Source organism: Pyrgilauda ruficollis, unplaced genomic scaffold (assembly GCF_017590135.1).
Source record: "Pyrgilauda ruficollis isolate IOZ18807 unplaced genomic scaffold, ASM1759013v1 scaffold1, whole genome shotgun sequence".
In the NCBI taxonomy this organism is placed as follows: domain Eukaryota; kingdom Metazoa; phylum Chordata; class Aves; order Passeriformes; family Passeridae; genus Pyrgilauda; species Pyrgilauda ruficollis.
The window spans coordinates 21,684,743-21,706,360 of record NW_024508100.1 but is presented as its reverse complement, the minus strand read 5'-3'; the positions used below and the strand labels follow the sequence as shown (position 1 = coordinate 21,706,360).

The 21,618-nt window shown below is 37.2% G+C and overlaps 1 protein-coding gene across 3 annotated transcripts in view; it reads left to right on the top strand.

The window, feature by feature from the left end:
• SCFD2 (sec1 family domain containing 2) overlaps positions 1-21,618 on the top strand; it is a 184,610-nt gene that overhangs the window by 15,876 nt on the left and 147,116 nt on the right. For 2 of the 3 annotated variants that reach the window (XM_041460194.1, XM_041460277.1), the window contains one exon: positions 13,098-13,225. The exons of the other annotated variant lie outside the window; for it this stretch is intronic. In XM_041460194.1, coding sequence (XP_041316128.1) covers positions 13,098-13,225 — 128 coding nt within the window. The remainder of the gene's footprint in view (positions 1-13,097; positions 13,226-21,618) is intronic. 3 annotated transcript variants of the gene reach the window in all.

The window sequence follows — 21,618 nt, the reverse complement described above, 5'->3', positions numbered from 1 at the left end:
CTGGATGTCAGTTGTTTTGTTTCTGGCAGTCTTCCAGTTGCTGTGCTGTGCTTGGTTGTTTATTTGGACCAGTCTGCATATAATTGTTGCTCTGGGGTCTAAAGATCAGGTGTCACTTCTGCTATTGAATGGTGATGGACAGCTGGAATAACCTCCTTATTTTTGGCTTTTGTTGGATTTTTGTTTGTTTGGCTTTTAACTCTGCTTGACAATGAATCCACATGCTATTACGCATCTTACCTTTTTATTCTTTCTACAGGAGACCCTTTTGAGAAATCTCTGAAGACTTCCAAGGAATGTATTATGACTGTGGGGGTGGGGGTAGGCAAGAGAAGACTAGGAAGGAGCACTTCTAGACCTGGTCCCACTCTGAGTCAATGCAGAGAAGCTTAGTCCTGAATACCTGTCAAGAAGTGACAACACTACCATATGTTTGGTTGCAACTGAAACTTGTTTTTCCAAGCTCAAGTGTGATGCATCATTAGCTACAGAGTGCCTCACTATCACCATAATTGTTTAAGATCCCCTTTAATACTACTTAATAATGGAAAAGTTTTAGAATAGCTAGTTATGTGGCCTGTAATAAAGGCTCTTCTGCAGAGATGACTGCTGTGAAGCTATTGCAGAAGGGAAGAAACCTTACCAGCTGATTAACAGATACAAATTCTAACAGTATGTATTACGTATTTTTAAATAACATAATTTTTAAAAGGAGTAGCTAGGGGTTAGAGGAAGGGTAAGAGTTAAACTGGTTTGAGGTGTCCTGACCACATCTTAGAGCTAGGACACTTTGCCCAGTGGATGGTTAATCTGCTTTTCTCTGCACAGAACATGTTCAAAATCATGTCTGTATACAAGATGGAGCTTAGTGGGATTTAGTACTTCAAGGATTAGTAAGGCCTAAAGATCAGCTGGCGTCTGTCAAAACCAGCCCTACTTTACTGAGATGTGTCTTGCTTGTTCTCCATTACCCTCAAAATAAACTGCTAGCTCCCTCTGCTTCAGCTGTCAGCAAATAGGGTTAAAATGATCCAGCCTTCTGTTTGTTAAGTACACTTGCTGTAGATAAAAAAAAAAAAAGCCTTAAAAAAAGATTAATAAAATCCCTCTTTTCTTGATATACTTTCAGTAAGGTTTTTGAGATAATCCAACTTTTGAAAAAGATACACTGAAATTAATTTTAAGGTATTCAGAGGCATTTGGTTGCAGGGTAATAATCATGCAAGATTATAGACTTCAGAGGTTCTTGAAGTCGATAAGTAACTGTCATAAAAGGACTTCAGGCGAGGATGATGATCTGTTTCTTGTTGATCCAATTGCCAGGCATGGCTTCTCTTTCAGGCTGTTTGCATGAGTAATGCTTCCCTTCCACTCATGCTTCAGCCTGGTGAGCAGTGGCAGCTCTGCATGGGTTCCTTTTCCTACACTCCTTACCATCCCAAATGTGCCTTTGTTTCCTCAAGAAACAAAGGCACATTTGTTTCCTGTTTGCCTCAGGGTAGCATCTTCCAGAATAAGCACGATGACAAAAAACCTTGCAGTTTGTACAGTAGTCATGTAAAGGTGTGAAGCACCACTGGCTGTTGGTTTTGTAGAATGTGAGTAGAGCTGGCTTCAGGAATTTATTTAGGTTGAACCTGCTTCTTCGCCAGCCATTTCATGCTGGTGCTGTTGCTTCTTCCAGTAGTTCACCAGAGCAGCCTTATTTGTTTAGAGGAATTTTCTTTCTCCCAAAACATTTGACAGCTGATGCAGAAATTACCTTGTAGCAGTATCAGCTGCCGTATGAAGTTGGAAAGCTAAGTCAGCTTGTTTACATGACTTCCAGTGTGTGTGTGTGACAGTGTTATACTTAAATCAGAATTTTCCAAAGGGAGCTTTGGTGTGCTGGTCAATAACCTAAATCCAGTAATTTTGTCATTTGTGGGGCTTTATGGAATTAAGCACTACTCCTTTTCACAGGGTAGTTTGGGAAGATGAAGAGTTCTGATCCAAGCAGTTTCTCCCTGCAATGTCAGCCTCTTCTGTTTAGTCAGTTGATTTTACAGATTTATGTACTGTATTTGGATGTCACAGTGCATGTAGGGCATGATGATTTATATCTGTATTTTCTTCTGATGTCACAAATAGAGGTGATCTGGTTTATCTGCATGTATAGCTTTGTTGGTGTTGGCATGTGTCATTTGCAGAAGGATAGCTATGAGAGGAAGGGTAGTCCAGGAATTGCAGAGTGTTTGCTTGATATTTAGTCCACAAACAGATCCCTCTTGATCTTGATAAGTGTGTTTGTAAGGCTTTTGTGCATTCTCAGTGCTGCTGGTCACAAGCTTATACATGTAATGTAACATGTAACATAACTGCTGTAGCTTAACAACAACGATCAATGCAGTCTCTAGGCTAGGTTCATGTTGCTTGTGACAGTGGTAAGATTTTGATATAATATTATCCAATTTTGGGTGTGTATTTTTATTCCATCTCTGGACTGTTTGATAACTATTTTTTCTACTCATTTCATTCTGATTGCGTAGCATTTTCTGGAAAGGCAGAGTTAGTTAATTTTAAAATTACTAACTAAAAGAAATTGCTAGTCATTCTATAAATCCTACAAATTAAACTCTGGTTTAATATGGAGATTATCTTCCTATCTTTTCTACTGCTAAGGAAAAAAAATTAGTGTGGTTTAAGGAAACTGCATTAATGTTTCACAGTATATAATCTAGTTGAATATTCCATACTATATTGCTTCCTTATGTTTCACCTTTTGGTGACCTTCAATTTACAGGTTCAAATGGATATTAATGATCTTGGGAATAGCTAGAATAAACAGAACTCAAAAGGGATGAGAACCCATAGCTCCCCAAGCTGTTCGTTGGACTGTGTAGTTTTCTTTTTTAACACAGGAAAGTGCTGTGTTTGCCATCTATGAAACTGAAAAGAAAAAAAAAAAAGCTGAAACTTTGTAGAAATGCTGTCTGGCTAGAGGATTATTGTGACCAAATAATTTGACAAATATATATGTGTGTGTGTGTGTGTATATATATAAAAAATTCAACATAAAAAAAAAAGCTCTGGATATTTTATAAGAATTTTTTCACTAACTGTTCTACTATTAAGCTGAAACAGAAATTCTGTATTATTAATCTATATAAATGGAATAGAATAAGAGGATTTCTTAATCAATTTTCAGGTATTCTGTGTGTACCTGTGCATGCTTGCATTTGTGCTGACGTATGTGACTTGTATTATAGTAAAATACAGTGCAGGGATTATTTCTGTGCTATCTTGGTTTAATGCACACTGGTGTCGTTGGTTTACACAGTAATTCTTTGATATTGGAAGGAATGAGTGGAGTTGCATTACTTTTTAATAACATCATTTGTGCACAGCTGCATTGTCTCCTGCATGTGGTTATTAGCAAGTAAAGTTGTTTTGTATCATAGATTGTTTAAGTGTGTATGTTAAACTTTTTGGCTTTCTGAAGCCAAAATACTTAATGTATGTGTATCACAGCATTTATATATATATACAAATACATCTATATTTAGATCCACATGAAACAAGACTGTGATTAAAATGCTTGTCCTTACAAGTTTACATGATACTTGGATTGAGGAAATGTTTGATAAAACTGAAGATGTTGGGTTTGGCAAGAGATGAACATGCTTCAGATGGTGGTTGACCACACTCATCAGACTTATTTACATATTTTAATTTATAAGTATGGCCATCTGTAAAGTAGATATATGAATGAGCTAAATAGAGTTAAGTTTCTCTTTTATTTTTTTATTTAAGAAAGAAAAGGGAAAATGTAGGATGCTATTTTATCATTTACTTTTGTTGGGAGGTTTTGTTTATCTTCTTTTTTATCAATTCCTGATGTGAACTGAATCTTTGCCAACCTTTTAATAATTATTTATTAAATTTTATTGTAATTCGGTTCACCTGTGGGACCAAAAATATGTCAAATGTTAAGAGTCTGATTTACTTTCCGTTATCTATAAAGGAAGGAAAAGGAATTCATCCCAAAGCAAAGAACTGTAGGTAAACAGAGAAGTTTTGTGACATCTTGGAGTTGCTGTGTTGCTTGTGTTTATAAGTACCTCCTGAAATGTTTATTTTTAAGTTCTCCCATGCTCTGCTGATAACAGGGAGCATATTTCTTCCTGGTTTGGAGTATAGTGGTCATGGTTTCCTTGGAATATGGTAGTTTATAGTTTGTACAAAACAGCAGTTTTGCAACTTAAAATTATGATGTTTAAAAACTGGTTTGATATCACTCTTCTCAAAATTTTTGTCTGTCTGAAATAAACTTTTGATTTTTTGTGTTCTCAACATGTTTTAGACCTTGCTATTATGTTTGTAAAAATCCTGTCCCACACTTCCATGTGCTTCTTTGTAAGATAAATGGAAACCTCTTCTCTCATGATAACAAATTCAAAGAACAGTTTCCTATTACTGTTGGTCTCAGTCATTGGTCGTGTCTTGTGCATCTTAGTTTCTCTTCTCCTAATGGTAAGCAATAATCTGTTTTCTCATGCCATGTCTGAAAATTATTGCGAAATTCAAGTTTATTTGACTGGCATTGCCCTGAAGTATCAGTATCTGTAGGTATGCCTTTATGAAGCTAAATATCATGGCTTGAATGTAATAATTTGTGTATAGTAACTGTTCCTTGTCCTACTGGTGTGTTTTAACCAACTTTCCCCTGGTCCACGCCACAATGTACCCTTCTTATGTGAGCCAGAGATTTCAAAGAATATTCTGCCTCTTGGGGTTTTTTTATGGCCATGTTGAGTCAGCTGTAGACAGAACCAGTGATGAAGGAAAACGTGGGCTGTATCTTGTGGAACTGCCTGGCAGAACCTCTCGGCTCTCAAAGAGTAGGCAAAGGAAGTTCTTTGCTTCTCGTTCGTTTTGCAGAGTGATTCTGCATGCTGGGTTAGTGTTACTGGCACAAGGAGACCCATGCCAAAGTAAAAACAGGGGAGGAGCCAGAATATTAGGAAATTTTTGACTGCTGTTGGTAAATCTTGCCTTTTCATGAATGAATCTATTGTATTAATCCGGTGAATCCTGTACTTCCTTGGAATGTATACCTTTATATTGAACAACATACAGTGAACTGACAAACTCCTTGTCACCTTTTTTATTACCACAGCTATTTCAGGTAGTCCAGAGGAGAATCCATTGTAAGACTGATGGCTGATAAGCAGCTCCCAGTTTTGCTCAAAGCACTTCAGCCTTAGTGGCTGCAAGCTGATTTGCAACACTTTAAATATTATTTTAGAACTGCTTTTAAAATGTCTGGCAGCTTCTTTTTTATATGTCTTTTGTTTAAAATAAGTGATTTAAAATAAATTGGTGACAAAAGGCTCTTAAACATTTAGTCTTACTATAACGATTTTTGTCTATATTTTTAAAATTAGATTGTATTTTTTTAATTAAAAATTGGTGGTGCTTTTGTCTTGCAGAAAAGTAATTACTGTATAATTTGATAATGAAGTTTCTTAAAATCTAATAAGTAATAACTTGGTCATACTACAGGACTATGTTCTGAAGTATTTTAATAGTATAAAACTTATATACCAGGAAATAGTCCTAGTTTGGATATACTAAATAGCAAATATATCAGGTATGCAAGACGTCTAGTTTTCTTTTGAGGGAAGCTCAATAGTTTGCAGAACTCACAACACAGAGAATTCATTTATGTGACCCTTTCTGTTGTAGGCCATTATTTATTTTTTGCTTAATTATCTCATGAAGCGCTGATTATTTTCTCAACTTTGCAGTACACTTTAATTGACAGATTAATTTCTTCTTTCATCTATTTTTCTAGTGAGATTACTTCTTTAAAATTCCTGTTTGCAGCGTAGAAAAATACAAGTCTCAAAACCTTGTGTTGTTGAGGCAGAAAAGTTGGTGTTTTAACAGCACTCTGTGTGACCTTTAGTGAATCAAATTGTTTTATCAATCAAATTATGCTAGTATGAGTTAATTAATTAACTTGATCTTGATGTGACACAGCCTTCCTGGAGTATACACAGAAAGGAGGGAGGGGAAAGAAGGGTCTGTATAAACACCATATGCAAAGGCTGAAGCTATCAGCCTGCCATTAGCCCTTTATCTAAGAGGCCCTTGGCATATAAATCAAACAATAACCTCTCTGTTTTGACTTGGTGCCAAAGTATACAGCCATAGTTGAGTCTAGGACAGATTACACCCACTGAGTGGCTTGAGGGCTTGGAGTGAAACTGGGGAATAGCCATTAAATTATTCAGGAACATATTTATGTTCTTTAATGTTGGCTGTTGGACACTCTTTTGGTACTATTTGCTTCATGTTCTAATCATGAAAACCAATACATGGAAGCATTTTAACATGCATCTAAGTGAGGATGTGAGAATAATGTTCTAAGTTGAAGGGCTGCAAAGGACTTGTTTTTTAAAAGGTTTTGTGTGTTATGCCATTTTGCAAAATTTTCACTAATCTGTGGCAGAGGTGGTAATTTTCATTCTCCTGCAATTTTCTGCAAGCACACTACCAAGATGACATTAGCTTTTTTGCATGTTTTTTTTTTTTTTTCTAAGGTTAGGAAGGATTGGAATATAGTTCCAGTTTCTACTGTCTGAAGTGCATTTAATTTGGCTGAGCAGATCTGCCAACTGTACAAAATGTTCAACAGCACGATGACAGCCCACTGCTAGGAACCACTTTAAAACTTAATGTTATTTTGCTTTCCTAGAAATACTGTTAGTCCCTTCTGGGAATGTGCAACGTACATTTATTTAAAAACAAAAATTTTGTGGATTTTGTATTTTTCTCTGAATAAAGTATTGCTGACTCTTTAGTTGAACACACATTGGCCTAGCCCATCAAGAGCACATGCTTGGGATGTGCTCAAATTGCAGCCATGCTAGAGACTGAGCTCCTGGAAATACTGATAGCTGTTTCTATGTAGAAAATTTTAGATTAATTATGTTGGAGCTGTTTGGTGACTTTCAGAAGGGTGAAATGAAGAGCAGCTTCATTCTCTGAGCCCAGCTGTGTTCTGGGAACATGGCAGTGAGGAGCTCTTCTCATCCACCTAGTATTCCCCACAGCATGTCCACACAATCCCTGTGGCATGGAGGAGCTGCTGTTCCAGGGAGGCTATTCCAGATGTTGTTGGTTGTTTCCAGCGGGGGGCTGCTCTGTGTGTGGTGGGGTGCAGTCAGGGACTTTGCTGTCCCTACCAGGGTTGTCAGGCTGGCGCTTGTCCCCAGGAATCCACAGTCCATCCGGTGTGGCCTTGGCGCAGCCTCTGCTGTCTCTGAAACAGCGGGGCAGTTGGAGGAGGGAGGATGTCTCTTGATACGTGGCCCTTTGCTCCAGGCTCAAAGCCAAATCTTTACATCTTATCGCAGGCTTGTGCTTCTCTTTGGTTTATCAGTATTCAAATGACATATTGTAGCCATGGATTTGTCCTTCGTAGTAATGGTCTTCTGACCACCTGGTGTTGTTTTTTGAAGTGCTGTGCACTTAACGTGGGTGTTGTGTTGTCTTTAAAGAAATGTGTTATTGCAAAGGCAATACTTGGCAGCACACCCTTTTTTTTTAGCAGTCACTCAGTTTTGGGCAGCTTTGTGGTATTAATGACTCTCTAATTTAATCTTTACTGAATTTTTCCCTTCTCCCTTCCTCTTGTGAAAAGATACAGATGCAGCTGAGTTGTAAAGCTATATAGATGAAAGGTGAAAGCTTTGCTGATACAATAACCACAGAATCTGTCACATGTTGAGACTACCACAATTTTCCTTCTGATTTTTCTTTTTATCTGTGAAAGTATAAACACGACTACTTTGTTATGCTGAAATTCTGTCATTTCGGTTGATTAATTTTTGAAGCCCACTCACAGTTATTTTCTGTTTCCTATTCAGAGCCTGTGTCAGCAAATTGCTGTTTGAAATCCCATGTCCTTTGCCAGGTGTATAAATAAGAACATTTGCTTATTCTTTCTTCCTTATTAGTCTATTTCTCATATGATGTCCTCCTCCTGGTTATTTGCTGTTTATGGTGTTATGATATAGGCTGTGCTTTCACCTGATGCCAAGAGGTTTAAAACCAAAATAAAACTGTAAAAAGTCATCTTTTTCTTCCTTCATTTAAACTACAGGAAAACTGCAAAGGAAACTATATGTAGATACTGATTTCTCAATTTGGCCTTTGAAAAGGTTATGGAAGAGACTTTTGCCTGGGGGTTCAGTAAGCCTGGGGACATGGCAGGGCCTACATGTAACTGAAAAAAATGCCAGCATTTTATAAGGAGAAAACAGGATGACCTGAATTTGTCCTGTTAGGCAAAGAAGTCCAGACAAAAATCCAGTAATAGATAATGTGCATGTCACTTTTATCTTCCTTGACTGGAAGTTAGATCACATAATAATAATTCGCAATAGCTTGCCAGAGACTACATATGTGGCTGATAATTCTGGTGATTATGGTATGCTTCTTGGACAAGAGTGTTTGATTTGTTTTCATTGGTTAATTACTCATGCTGATTGAAGAAATATATTGCCAAACTAATACTGTAAATGTTAGGAGGGTTGGGAATGGTCTATTCATACATCTGAAAACATAATGATAAATGAGAAGCACTTAGTAATTGAATGAACATATTTTCTAGTGTAGGCTTACTACTTCCTGACCTTTTGCTCTTGCATTAGAGACCAGGAAGACCATATTTTAAAAATTTGTAAATAATAGACAAGACCTGAAGCAATAAGGGAAGTAAATATTTTTCTGTGCTGGTGGTATCAAGCAAGATGTCATTTCAGCCAAGGGTAAATTATGGTCTTGTGCACTGGGCCCCCTCAGGGTAAGTGCCCCCAGATTTCTGTCTTTGCCTCTAGTTTTGCATCTGCTCTGAGAGTTTTCTCTCCATTGACTGGTGCTTGATTTCACCTATTTCCAGACTACTGCCTCCAGCTTGGTAATAGCACATCCCAGTGCCACCAACCTCCCCTGTTCTCCCCTAATTTGTTCAAAATGAATAGCTTTGATGCTAAGGCTACAGATGATCAGGGATAGGGATACATTCTGTCAGATAAACTTGGCAGCGTTGTCCTAGCAGGACTACACCAGGCCAGATCAAGAGAGTAAGTTACAGTTATTTTAACCTATGCAAGGTTAGGCATTTGATAATCAACCTGCAAATGTCTAGATCAAACAAATTAGTTTAGTTATAAGAACATGTTAGTGAAAGGAGTTCCATGGGAATGAGAGCAAGCTCCCCCACAGTAAGCATTGCTGAAACTAGTGCACCATCACCAAAAGGACTGCTTACCATACTGCACCCTTACTTCTGCTCAGGGTTTTGACTTTTTCACCCTGCGTCTTCTAAACAACAGATTTCATTGTGTTGTCTTTCCTCTGGATATTATAAATTTGAGAAGCCAGCTAGTTAGCCACTTCATGGCTAAATCATTTTATTATCAATTTAATTTTTCTTTTTCTATCTCTCCTTGAAGCACCTGCATCAAGCTTTAGTCAACGTGGAACATTCCAGTCTTTCTGACTGGTTCTCATCAGCACCTTTCTCCTGGCACAGTTGCCAGCTGGTGTCTCATTGTATAGATTATGGATCTGATGACTTGGTCCTTTTCCCCTCTGTCTTCCTGATTCAGCTTTGAAAACTGGCATGCAAATACCAGAAGTAGGGGAGCTGCATATTTTAATTGTCTAGATTTCTCCCTCTTTCTTTATAATCTTTTTCATTCCCGTTTTAAAGTACAAATTATATGCAGTTAAATTTTAATTAGTTTTGGAACAGAGAATGTCTCATTAAAAAAGTTTGTGTGTGAGGGGAAGGGAGAAATTTGCAATTTTGAGATGTCTGTCAAAGGCTGCTTTATGTAAATTGAACGGTATAACTCTGTCCAATGGGGCTTTTCAGAGACTTATGCTTTTTCTCAGAACTTAGTGTGATATTTTTGTTCAATAAATTTTCTGCCAGGTTACTGCTACAGTTGTTCCTATTAAATTTTGTTTTCTGATATAACTGGTTGATTAGGTACAATACAATGACTGTTGCGATAAAAGAAATAGACAGGGTATGAAATCTGTGAGCAAAACTCTACCCTTGTTGGTGAAACTGATGTACTGGAGAGGCCCCTGAATTTGTGTTCTCTTTGTCAGTTTTGCCATGCCCTACAAAACATTTTGTAATAGAAAAGCACACAAGTGCATACTGTAATATTTACCTATTTTTGTTACAGTTATTTTGAAGGGTGTTTTTGAATTCCTGAGATGTACTTTTGTGTAACTGTAAAGGATTTATTTTTTCTTGAGCAAGTCATCATCATTCAGACAATATCTATTAAGGGTTTTGTAATGCATTGAATATTAAAAAAAAAACCCAACTATTTCATTTCAGAAAACTACTTTCGGAGAAAAAATGTTGACTTTAATGTGTAAAATATAATATAATGTGTATTATATAATATAAGATAAAATGTAAAATCAATACACAGTTCTTGGGAAGTCAAAGAATGCAAGACAAGGGAGAAATTTGAATTGGGATGCTGGATTCTTTAGAAATCACTGATTACCAATGTCACTAGATTGGGGCATTTGCACCAAAGCAGAGGAACTGCACATGGGAAAAAGTGGAGGGGAAGGGCACCATGACAAGAGCTGGAAGGCAGTTGCAGACAAATGTTTCCCCGAAAGGGTAAGATAAGATAATATATTTTCCGAGTGTTAGAAATCTCTAAAAGGAAAATGCTGTGGTAACTTCTCAGATCAGGCAGGAGTCAACACCAGAGCCCTGTACTGTGTCCTACTGACTCATTCCCAGCAGTCATTCCTGTCTTGTTACTGATGAAGGTTAAGAGTGGGTGTTTTTCAAAGCAATAACCTTTATTGGAAAGGGTAATAGAGGGGGAACAGGAAAAGTGTTAGCAGCAGGAAAAATACAAGTACTTCTGTGGCTTGTTTTTCCTGTTATATTAAAAAAAAAAAAAAAAAAAAAGACTGAGCTTAAAAATTGTTTTCTGTGGATTGACCTAGTCAGTTGACTGTGCTAGCTATTGATATACATTGACCTCATCCTGCTTATATATAGTTATATATATGATACCTAAGCCACTAATTATTGTGCAAAGCAGTGGGAAGAAAAATGTCTACAGAAAATCTGGATGACAGAGATGTAGCATACAGGACTGTGGTTGACTCTCCTCTCCTTTAGGACTGTAGTTGTTTTGCTTTTTGCTCTTTTTCGTGTATTAAAGCAACCCTCAGGGATCCTGCAAACTTTGGTCCTTGGGATTAAAGAAAAACTTACTGTGGCTAAAGGAGGAAGAAAGAATATACAAAGCAAAAAGTAAATCCACACCCCCCCTTTTTTTTTTTTTTCTTAAATCATTAGTATGACTCATTCTTAATTTTTGTTTCTTTGTTTAGTTTAAAATAATGGGTCTGTTATTTTGGAGGGGTATTATAGTTTATTAACAAGTAGAAGTACCAGCTGAAACAGGTACTTCTGGTAGTGATGATACAATATAGTATGATACATGTTGCTTTCAAAGACCTTGCCACCCAAAGTGACAGGACCCATCCACACATGGTATGAAGAGGGAGAGCAGCAAGCAAGGATTATGGAAAAATGGTGTAACCTTATCACATGCACTCTTTTATTGGCTTCTGTAGATGCTTTTAGGATGAGTTTTCCACACTTTACTGTTTGCTAAGTATCTTTATGAAGTATAGGAGTGAGAAAAATGAGACTACAAAAACCTGTGCAAAATCTGGTAGGCTTTTATTTTAGCTCCCTTATGTTGCTTGTTTTCCTTTGTTTGCAAGGCTTAGCTCCTGGTATCTTGTTTATGTGAGACTCTATCCTTACATTTAGGGTGATGCAGGGAATTGTGAGAATCAGAACAAGTTAAAGATCTTAAACAGAAACTTTTGCTTTTTTTTTCCTTTGCCACCCATGGCAGTAGGGTGAAATTTGTGCTTCCTGTTCATTTGTGATTTCGTCAGAAGAAGGGTAACTCAACCTTTTTCCCACAGTCCTTCCACCCACTTAGGCTTTGACAGAGGATGTGGGTTGCTTGGATGTCAGAAATGGGGCTTCGTGATCCTCTTACCTGGTTTGGGAGACAGCACAGATTTGCTAAATACAGCCCTGCTGTTGCAGCAGAGCATAAGAACAGCTGCTCAGGAATGGGTATCAAATGAATTATTATGAGTTTCTATTTCCATTAAAAAAAGCTTGTTTTGGCATGTTTATAAGCATGTTGTAAATGACATAAAAATATCTTTAGAAGTTAAATGTCTCCTGAAGAGAAAACAGAGGGAAGCTTTTCCTTTAAGACAAAAAATATATTGAAAAAACAAATCAGCATAGTTAATCCCAATGTGTGGCTTTAGCCCCAAGCAAGGGATTTTCCTACCTTATCCTCCCTTGCCACTGAGAGAACACTGAATTCATTCACACTAGCAACAAATGCAGTGTCCTGGAGGAAAGAGAAGACTGACAGGGAACTGAGTGCAGATGGAACTACAAAAATGCCTAATTTAAGTTTAGCAGCAACAACAAAAAGGAGATCTGTAATTGCAGAAATCATAAGGACAGATAATTTCTGCTGTGGATTATTCATTTCACATATGGAGAATCCATGAAACCCAAAGTGACAACAGTTCATCAAAATTATAACAACAGCCTCCAGCATTGGGAGTACCAGCTTTGGGATATAAACTCTTGTGGGGAAGTTAGAGCCTATCCTTTCCATAGGCTTTTAGTAACTGAAGAAGTTTGGACTGTTTCTGATATTCTTATGGTTGAACAGTGGTGCTTACTTTTAGAATGACATGCTTATTTATTATATGTGAATTCTAATACTTTATAATTGGTAGCAAAAAAAATCTAGCTTTTCTGTAAAAGTGTAGCAACTGTTCTGCTAAGAATAATTAAGCTTTTATGTTACTTTATTTTTGCTTGTATCCTGCCTACCTGAGAGATTAGTAAGTAGAAGCATTCATCTCAAAACATAAATGTTGATGTAAGTTTACTCCATTATTCAAGCAATGTTTAGTATAGTCATGTCATTTTCTTACAGTGATCCAGCTGCCAAAGCTCTCTGGGAGTCCTTCATGAACCTCAAACAAAAGGAAGCTGTGATGGAGGCCAGGAGACACCTTGTGGAGGCTGCAAGCAGAGAAAATTTACCTATTAAGATGAGCATGGGTGAGCAATGTGACATAATCTCCCTTACAAAGTACTGATGTGTAAGATGGCAGCTTATCTTTTTCCACATAACCCTCTTGGGCAAAACCCTCCCATTCTTGGTTCATCCCCATCCTTGTCAGCAGGTTTCAGGTAGCCTTCATGGCTACCATAGGATCTTTCTGGTATATAAGTGAGCGACAATTTTTTTTTTTTTAAGAATACAACAACTTTAAAAAGATTGAGAACCATGGAGAAACATTGGAGGGTTTTAAAGGCATGTTAATGGTTAGCAATGCTACTTGTCTTTCTTTTACAGAGCATGAGAATTTTTTTTCTAAAATGTCAATTAAGACTGCCTGGCTCAAGGGAGTTTAAGTTGAAGTCCATGTCTGGACACACTTTAAACCTCAATTTTTCAAAATATTAGAGAAACAGATTAAGACACAATGGCTTGCAATAGCTCTTTTAGAGCCTCGTTCTCATGATGCACATATTCAGTAAAATGTGGAAATTGATATATTAGGCATGTAAAAACTGGTATTGCCTCTATACAGAAATATTTTTTGTATTGTGAATACTCTTAGGTCTACTTCTTGCTGAACTTTTCTTCAAGAGAGAAAGGTCTTCATGGAATAAGAGTAACGGACTTTTATCTGTGACTCCAGAGTAAACTGCCAAGATATTGTAGAATTAGATGTACAACCAACTAGTGAATTCCTTACAACTATAACATATAAGATATTGTGTGGACTTTACAAATACCTAGAGCATGCATTTAGTAGAGTATTAATCAGAAATACTAGATTTCTGCAACAGTAATGTTGTAAGCTGTTGTAAAGAAATGGAAAAGGAGTAGCTCAGAAAGGGCTATTACAAATTTGTCTGAAGGAGGGAAAGTTAAGTAAACAACAAAATCTTGTTTAAGTTTTTAATGTGTGTGTGAGTACTCACCATAATAATGTTAAGAAGCCCCCACTATATTTCTGTGACATACACTTTAAAAGCAATTATTATTATTAATGTTGAAATTCATCTTTGTTATAAAACTAATTGCTTCTTGTCTTCAAGAGGTAATGATCCATCTGTGACCTTTGCTCCTTTGTGTGAATGATTAGATTAGCCACCCTTTCCTCTGTGTCCCCTTCCTGTGGTATCCAGTGAAGGCTGCAGTAACCTAGTTTTTAATCACAGTAGCTGACACTTACTGAGTATCTTGCATACATGGGCCTGATACACTGCTATATGGAAACATGAGGAGTTGATGGTGAAGCAAATTCCTGATTTTTTGGTTGTTGTTGAAATGTAGCATGAAGTAATATTCACAGAATTTTGTTCTTCTGTGAATTGTATTTTTATCTTGCACTAGAATCATAATCAGTTCTTAACTTTGTAGTTGAAATTGAAAGGGTGAAGTAAAGTTTGAGGTAGTCTTGTAAATGATAAACAGAGATAAAATCAGAAACAAGGAGAGGGGAGCACTACAGTCACCAAAATAAACCAAATAATAAAATTTCTTATTGAGCAGAAATGCAGAAAACCTGAAACTCACACCCAGATGTCATATTGTGCAATGACATGTATTTGTTAATCACTTCTTAAAATGGACATCTATAACAGCATTCGCTGCTTGTTCACCATGCTGCACAACATCTTGTTTTTCTGTAGGGAAGCTGGAAATTGTGCTCTTTATCAATTGCTGCATTTGCTGAGAAGCAAAAAATTGCAGTGGCCTGTTCTGGTCCTGATTGCTGCGGTTTTTTGAAAGGCTCCTTCTACTGCAACTGTGATATGAGGCAGCTCTGGCTGGAGAGAAGGGAAATGCTTTCACTGGGCTCTGTGCTTAGACTTGAGTTTTTATGATTTTGCCTCAGGTTCTGCCTGTGTTGGAAGATCTCGGTGGATTGCACATTGTTTTTCTCAACACTTAGGGTATTTTCTGAGTTTTTTATGGCCCTGATATTAAATGTCAGAGATTTTCTAGCATGAAAGTTTCCTCTTACTCTCTTTACTAAGACCAGCTGTGTCAGATGGTAAGAGTATTTTCCTTAGTACTTCTTTTTTTCTTTTTTTTTTTTCCCTGGAAATAAGGAGTGAATTACATTTGAAAGCAAAGCTTTGAATTCCATTTGGTGTAGCTGAGCCCTCCTGCAGTGGCCACCTGCCTGAAAAACTGCATCACTTGTGACACTGGCAGCATGGGAGCCCTTTGCAGTGATGGGAAACTCAATCACATCCTGTTTCTGTATTTTCAGTGAAAGGAAAAGGAATTATGTTGTTCTCTGGGCTTTGAAAGGCTGCTCATTGCTCTGAGGTGTTCATGTGCTTGCCCATGTTTCCCCTGCAAGGGATGTGCCTGATGCCCAGCTTTTCCTCTTTCTCTGCCTCTTGCATGTGGCAGGAGCAATGACAGTTCTGGGAGGACGCACAGCCCAAGTTTTTGATTTCTGATATCTTCTGGACGTGTCTTCCTCCTCCTGAGAAGAAAAGAGTGGGAAAACTGTAGAAGGGGAAACATGTCTTCCCTCCAGCACCTTCAAATGTCTGCAGGCCGTTGGGAACTCCATCTTTTTCCATTGAGATCAGCAGGAAGAGAGGAGAAGAGATCTGATGAAGGAGAAAAAAGAGAAATAAAGGATACAATAATTATCGTTACATTTTTTGACCTGGGTAGATTGGAGCTCTGCTTTCAGGTGTTCTTGATTTACACATTCATTGTTTTAGTTGTATCAAGGGAGGTGGGTAGTAGGGGTGTCTGAAGTATTTGTTTGCATGTAAATAGGTGAAGCTGTCCTTTTCTAATTTAAATAAAGAGGCATTAAAATATTTCATGTCAGTCTATACACACACACACACTTCAAAAAAGCCAAAAGCCATCAAACAACACTTTTTAAGAAATACATCAGCTCCATTTTTCCTCTGAGGTATTTGTGTTTCTGTGTTATTTACCCATATGAGGGCTGGTAAATACTTGCCAAATTCTGGTCAGTTGTCCTGTTGTGTAGGTGTAAATTATTTTGATATAATAAAAATCCTCACATTTAAAATATATTTTATTTAAAGAATTAAATATTCTTTTGAAAAGCTCTTTGGAAGAAAAAATCGCCTTAATAGCTTTTGGGCAAGATTTATAGCATTGTGCTAAATTTAAGTGAAATTGTAAATACTGGAAAGGGATTACTTCTGCCCACCTCTTGGTAAGTGACTGTAATGAAGCTGCTCTGGAGCAGCAGAGAGATTGCTGCTTTTTCCATTCCTGAATTTCCTGCTCCATTCTTCATAAGTCTGATGCATATCTTAATCATCCTCTGAGCATGGCCAGCCCTGACTCTCTCCTTGAAAGCTTTACTATTAGCATAGTATTTGGCAGTGGTAAAACCTTTGCTACAAATGTTCTTCTGTGGTTTTAGCAGCACCCTTACCCTTGTGTTTGAAAAGAACACAGTAAACCTTGACTGAGTCTGAATTCCTTTATTGTGTCTTTTTACTGGCATGGAGACTGGTGAAAGTCGAAACACTGGTACAGTAACAGAAACAAAGAGCAGTGTGCTGTTCCACAAGCCCTTGTTAGCGGGAGAAAAGCCATTTGGTTTCTGTCCATTTGAATTGTACAAATACAGTTAAAAATCAAGCTCACTATAAAATTAGCGAAGTCTTTGTGAAGGAAAAAATGAGTGCTGTAACTTTTTCAAATGAGGTGGTTTGTATGGGTTGAATTGAACTTTTATTTGGGTAGAAGTAGGAAGATGCTGACATTCTAGTGTGACAATACGAAATAATATTTTGAGTTTATAGCAGTAGCTTAAAATGGACAGAATCAATACAGTAGATCAATACTTTATCTAAAAACATAAAGCATATAAAATGTGCATTATTTTCTTTGAAGTGAAGGGTTGCATTGGACTGCAACAGTGTTTAACATGCTATTTGTTCTTTATGAGACCAATATAAAAACATTAAATACAATAAATTTCTGGAATAAATTTTGAGGATAAAAGCTACCAGCCAAGATGATGAGCTAATAAGGTAGATAAAATAAGTCTGATCTTGGTTATTTAAAATCCACCCTGGCCAACCATGAGGACAATTTTGTGATGGTGACAAGTAGTGAGACATCACAGTCTTGAGTTTGAGGTCCTTGCAAGGGAGTAGAAAGAAGGTTATCATTGCAGATGTGGTCTGTGTGGTTTGAATCCATTCTGCAGCATGTCTCTGTAAGTAATAGGTGCCTGGATAGCAGCTTGGTTTGGAGACACTATGGCCCCTCATTTTGCAGAGAAGACATCATATTGTAGACTGGTTCTTGGGATGCTTGTTATGTTTCTCTGATGCCTGTTTACCTGGTTTGCAAATCCTTTGGGAGAGCAAGAAGCAGGATCAGTAAGGCAGCAGCCAAAGTTCTCCTCCAGGCAGCCTCATGAAGTGAGTGGCTTCCTGTGCCAACTCAACTGACACCAGCATGGCTTAGCCTGAGGTGTCCCAAATGTCTTAATAGTGGGTCTCATGCTGCCCCTTCAAGGGCTCCCTGATCTTCTCAGGGCATTTTTCCATGGAAAGGAGGAATGCTGCTTTTCTCAGACCTGAATTCCTTCCATTGTACAGCCTGGATCTTAAACAGGCAGTTCTTAAGTTAAATTAGTCTGCTCATTGTCTCTTTAAAAGTTACAGGAGTCCTGCAGTGTGGGACTTTCTAGCCAAGTGGAATTTTTTTCCAGACTATTGCAATAGAGAGTTCCTGATTTTTCCCTGTAGTGCAGCTGAAAACGTAGTCTTGACCTGAAGCAAATGTTCCCAACCTCCGTGATGGTCAATATAGCAGATGTTTCGTTGCATCATTCACCCCCAGAGGCAGGAAGGCTTTTTGCTTCTCAGTGTGCTAAATGTTTTTGAAGACTTTGAAGTCAAGTTTCTATAAAATTTGGAAGTGTTCCTATTTGGGAGGCTTCTGTATAGGCCTTTGCATTTCCAGGGGAATGTACTTTGAATATTGTGGGGATAGGCTTTCCCTGGTAACTGTTGATGAAGGTGTTTTCTGAACAGTATTTACCACAATGAGAACTGTAGAAAGACATTGATATTATGGCTATTTCACTTTGCAGTGTTAGAACAGGCCGAAGTTCAGGGCTTCAACCCTGCTAAGTGCTCACCTAACTAACTAAATAGATCCCATCTTCTGATAGTCATCTGGGTTTGCCAGTTTAGGACAGAAATGTTCCAAGCTCCACATGTGCAGAGAGTACTGTGCTGTTTTTCTTAAACACCTGAACTTTTCACTTAATTTCTGTAACTCACTAGATGTAACAGAAAAAGTGAAGGATACTCATATTCCTACCAGCAAAGTTCTGTGTTTTTCAGGAGGTGTGACAAAGTAGCTGAGATGGAGACACATTCATGAGCAGAAGTTTGGTTTTCATCAGTAAGTGACACTTAGCATGTAATGTTGGTTAGGAGCATCACCAGCTGAGGAGCCATCTTTGTGCTAGTCATTATACTTCTTTCAAGCTGGATATTGTGCATGTTCATTTTCTTTCCACTCTCACCTGCTGATACTCAGAATAGCATGCTTGAGAGCTTAAAATAGTTACACAAAAGAAAAAACAAGCACACCTCAGACACATTTAATCCTGAGCTTCGAAGGACCTAGGCCACAGATCCACTATTAGACTATTCTATGAGTTTAGTAGTGGAGAAACTCTCAACCAGCAGAGCAATACAGTGTATTTCATGAGGAAGAAGTAAAGTCTAAAATGAAAAAGGCAGCGTGTGGGTAGCCTGTTCTTATCCAGGTCTGTCAATCTTGTAGCTGCTCAGCTGATTCAGTCAATTATTCTTTCTGGGTTTTTTTTTTCCTTTTTTTAACAACTTACCAATTTCTTTCATTTGTCTCCTACCTTTCCTTGCTCCCCTCCCTCTTTTGCCTACTGAATTGTCTTTCAGTAGGTTGTGTTCCTTTACAAATTGGGGAAAACACCACTTCACATCTACCTCTTAGTTGTTCACTGATTTATATTATCTTTAATGGCAGAGTATCAGTATGATCCTCAAAGCACAGGATTTCTTTTTATGGGAAATGTACACACTCAAATCCTCCTGAGGTGAGAAGACAGTTAAAAATGGATGCTTGAACATCTGTGCCATTTATACAGCCTGTCTGAAGAAAAAGTACCTTGGAGTACCAAATCCTCATCTGAATTGTAGAGATGAAAAGAAGGGTTTGGAATGTGCAATCCCACTGGCTTCTGCTACTGCAACAACAGCCACAACATTTGAGAATGAGTTTGGAAGGGGTCCTGCAAGTTAAGTCCTGCCTTGTTCTTCAAGGAAGCATGCTATGGTTAGAAAAGGAGACTGAGATTGGTAATGTGAAGTGCAGTCATAACAAAAATAAATTTTAAGCAGAATAGGTAAGCAGAGATGTTTTAATCCAAAACTGCAACTACCCAGAACAGTACTGAAATTTAAAATAAATAAATCTTGGAGAACATTCTATAGCCTCTCTATTGCAAGAATTTTATTTGGCGGCAAAATTTCTCCCTCCGTATTTTAGGAAGATATTCCCTGCAAGTGACTGTAAATGGCTTTTAGCTGTTCTTGTTTACTTCAAATTTGTGTTGAGTGTTGTGGGTTGGTTTGAGTTAGGGTTTTGTTGTTTGAGTGTTTTATGACACTTAATTATGGGTTGTGTGAATTTACCTTAAGAAAAGAAGTATGGTATTGGGAGTACTCATTCTTGATTTAAGTTTAAAGAAAAATTTCAGCTTGTTCTGAAGTACTAAATACTGCATTTTGGCATAAGGTCTTGTTGAATTTTTTTTTTTTACTTTATTTCTAATTCTGTGACTTCATATTCTTGCAAAAATAACATAGATTAAGTTAGTTTTTGAAGTATCTGTAAAGGTATTTTTGTCTCAATTGTGTCTCATTGTTCTGTGAATAATGTACTGCATGTTAAGTAGTTTCTTCTGGTGTAAGATCAGTAATGGCTGAAGCCCCAATAAAATTGCAAAGCCCATCATATTTGTGTCTCATACCTCTTCTACTTTGCACTTCACTGCTGTGAAACAGCAGATGGAAGTGAAACACAGAACCCTGTGCAGTGATGGGAAACAGAAAAATGTGTTGGTAGTATGTTTTCTTTGATTAAATTGTGGTTGACACATGGGAGCAGGACTGTTTGGCAAACCTTACTGTTACTTTTAAGAAGGGACTGGTGTGACATTAGTCTTTCTATGATCCTGGATTTTTTTGGATAAAGTTCTAATATTTTCATTATTTTTATATCAACTTCTTTTTGTAGAAAATAAACCAAACCACTGAGATATAAACATGGGGCCAAGTCTCCTTCTGTGTCTGATTGTGATTAGAATCAAAGATAATTCTTAAAAATGTAAAAGTAAACACAAGTGTTGCTCTTGCAGAAGTTCTGTAAATATGCCATTTCATTATTTGTATTATTTCCTAATGTCATACTGCAAAGCTTATATAAACTTCAATATGAAATCTTGTTCTTAATAAAAGTATAAGGAAAAGCCTATGTTAATATGTCTTTCTCTAGACAATTTCAGTGATGTTCACGATAGTTATGAGTAAATACTGATGTGCAGATAAACATTTGTGAACTTTTGAAACAAAGGTTTAATGAAAATCCACGTTGTTACTAATTTTTTTGTACTGTTTAAATCAAGAAAAAATTATTTTGAGTGAAAGGATTAAAAAATTTAAATAGCGTTTACTTGCACATACAGTGGCAACTGCTGTTGTTTTGTGGGATTTCACAACTCACTTTACTTGTTCATTTTCTGGAATCTGTAGTGATAGCAAGTCAGTTTCTTACATCTCTAAACAAACAAACCAAATTGTCCAGAAAAGGTTGAAATGCTTCTTCTGTTTTTTGAGCACCAATGAGTCAGTTCTGATACAACTAAGTCAAAAGTCCTTCTCTGCAGAAATAAGCTGATTAAAAAGAAAATAAATGTCTATACACCCACACATATAAATTTGTAAAGTATCAGTCATGAATGCTGATGCAACTTCCTGAAAAGAAGTAATTGTATTACCATCTTCTGTTCTCTGCTAAAATTTATTTGGTGGGGTTTTTTCAGGTAAAAACCAGATTTCTTTTACTCACTAAGCTTTCTTTATTTTTTGCTGATATTGAGTTCTATGTACCATCTCAGTCTTGAAAGTAAATAGTTTGATTTTTTAATTTGAAGGATTTTTTTAAAAAAAAAAAAAACACTATACAGTAGAATGCCCATTTGTGATAATCAAGATGTGGTTAAAAATACAGAAGCAGGTCCCTTAAGCCTCTTTGTATCTGGGTGAAAAATAAAATACTTCCAGTTCAGAAAATGAAATTCACTGCAATTGCTGTTCTTTTATATCTGTGGGGAAGCAGCCTGGTTGAAAATAAG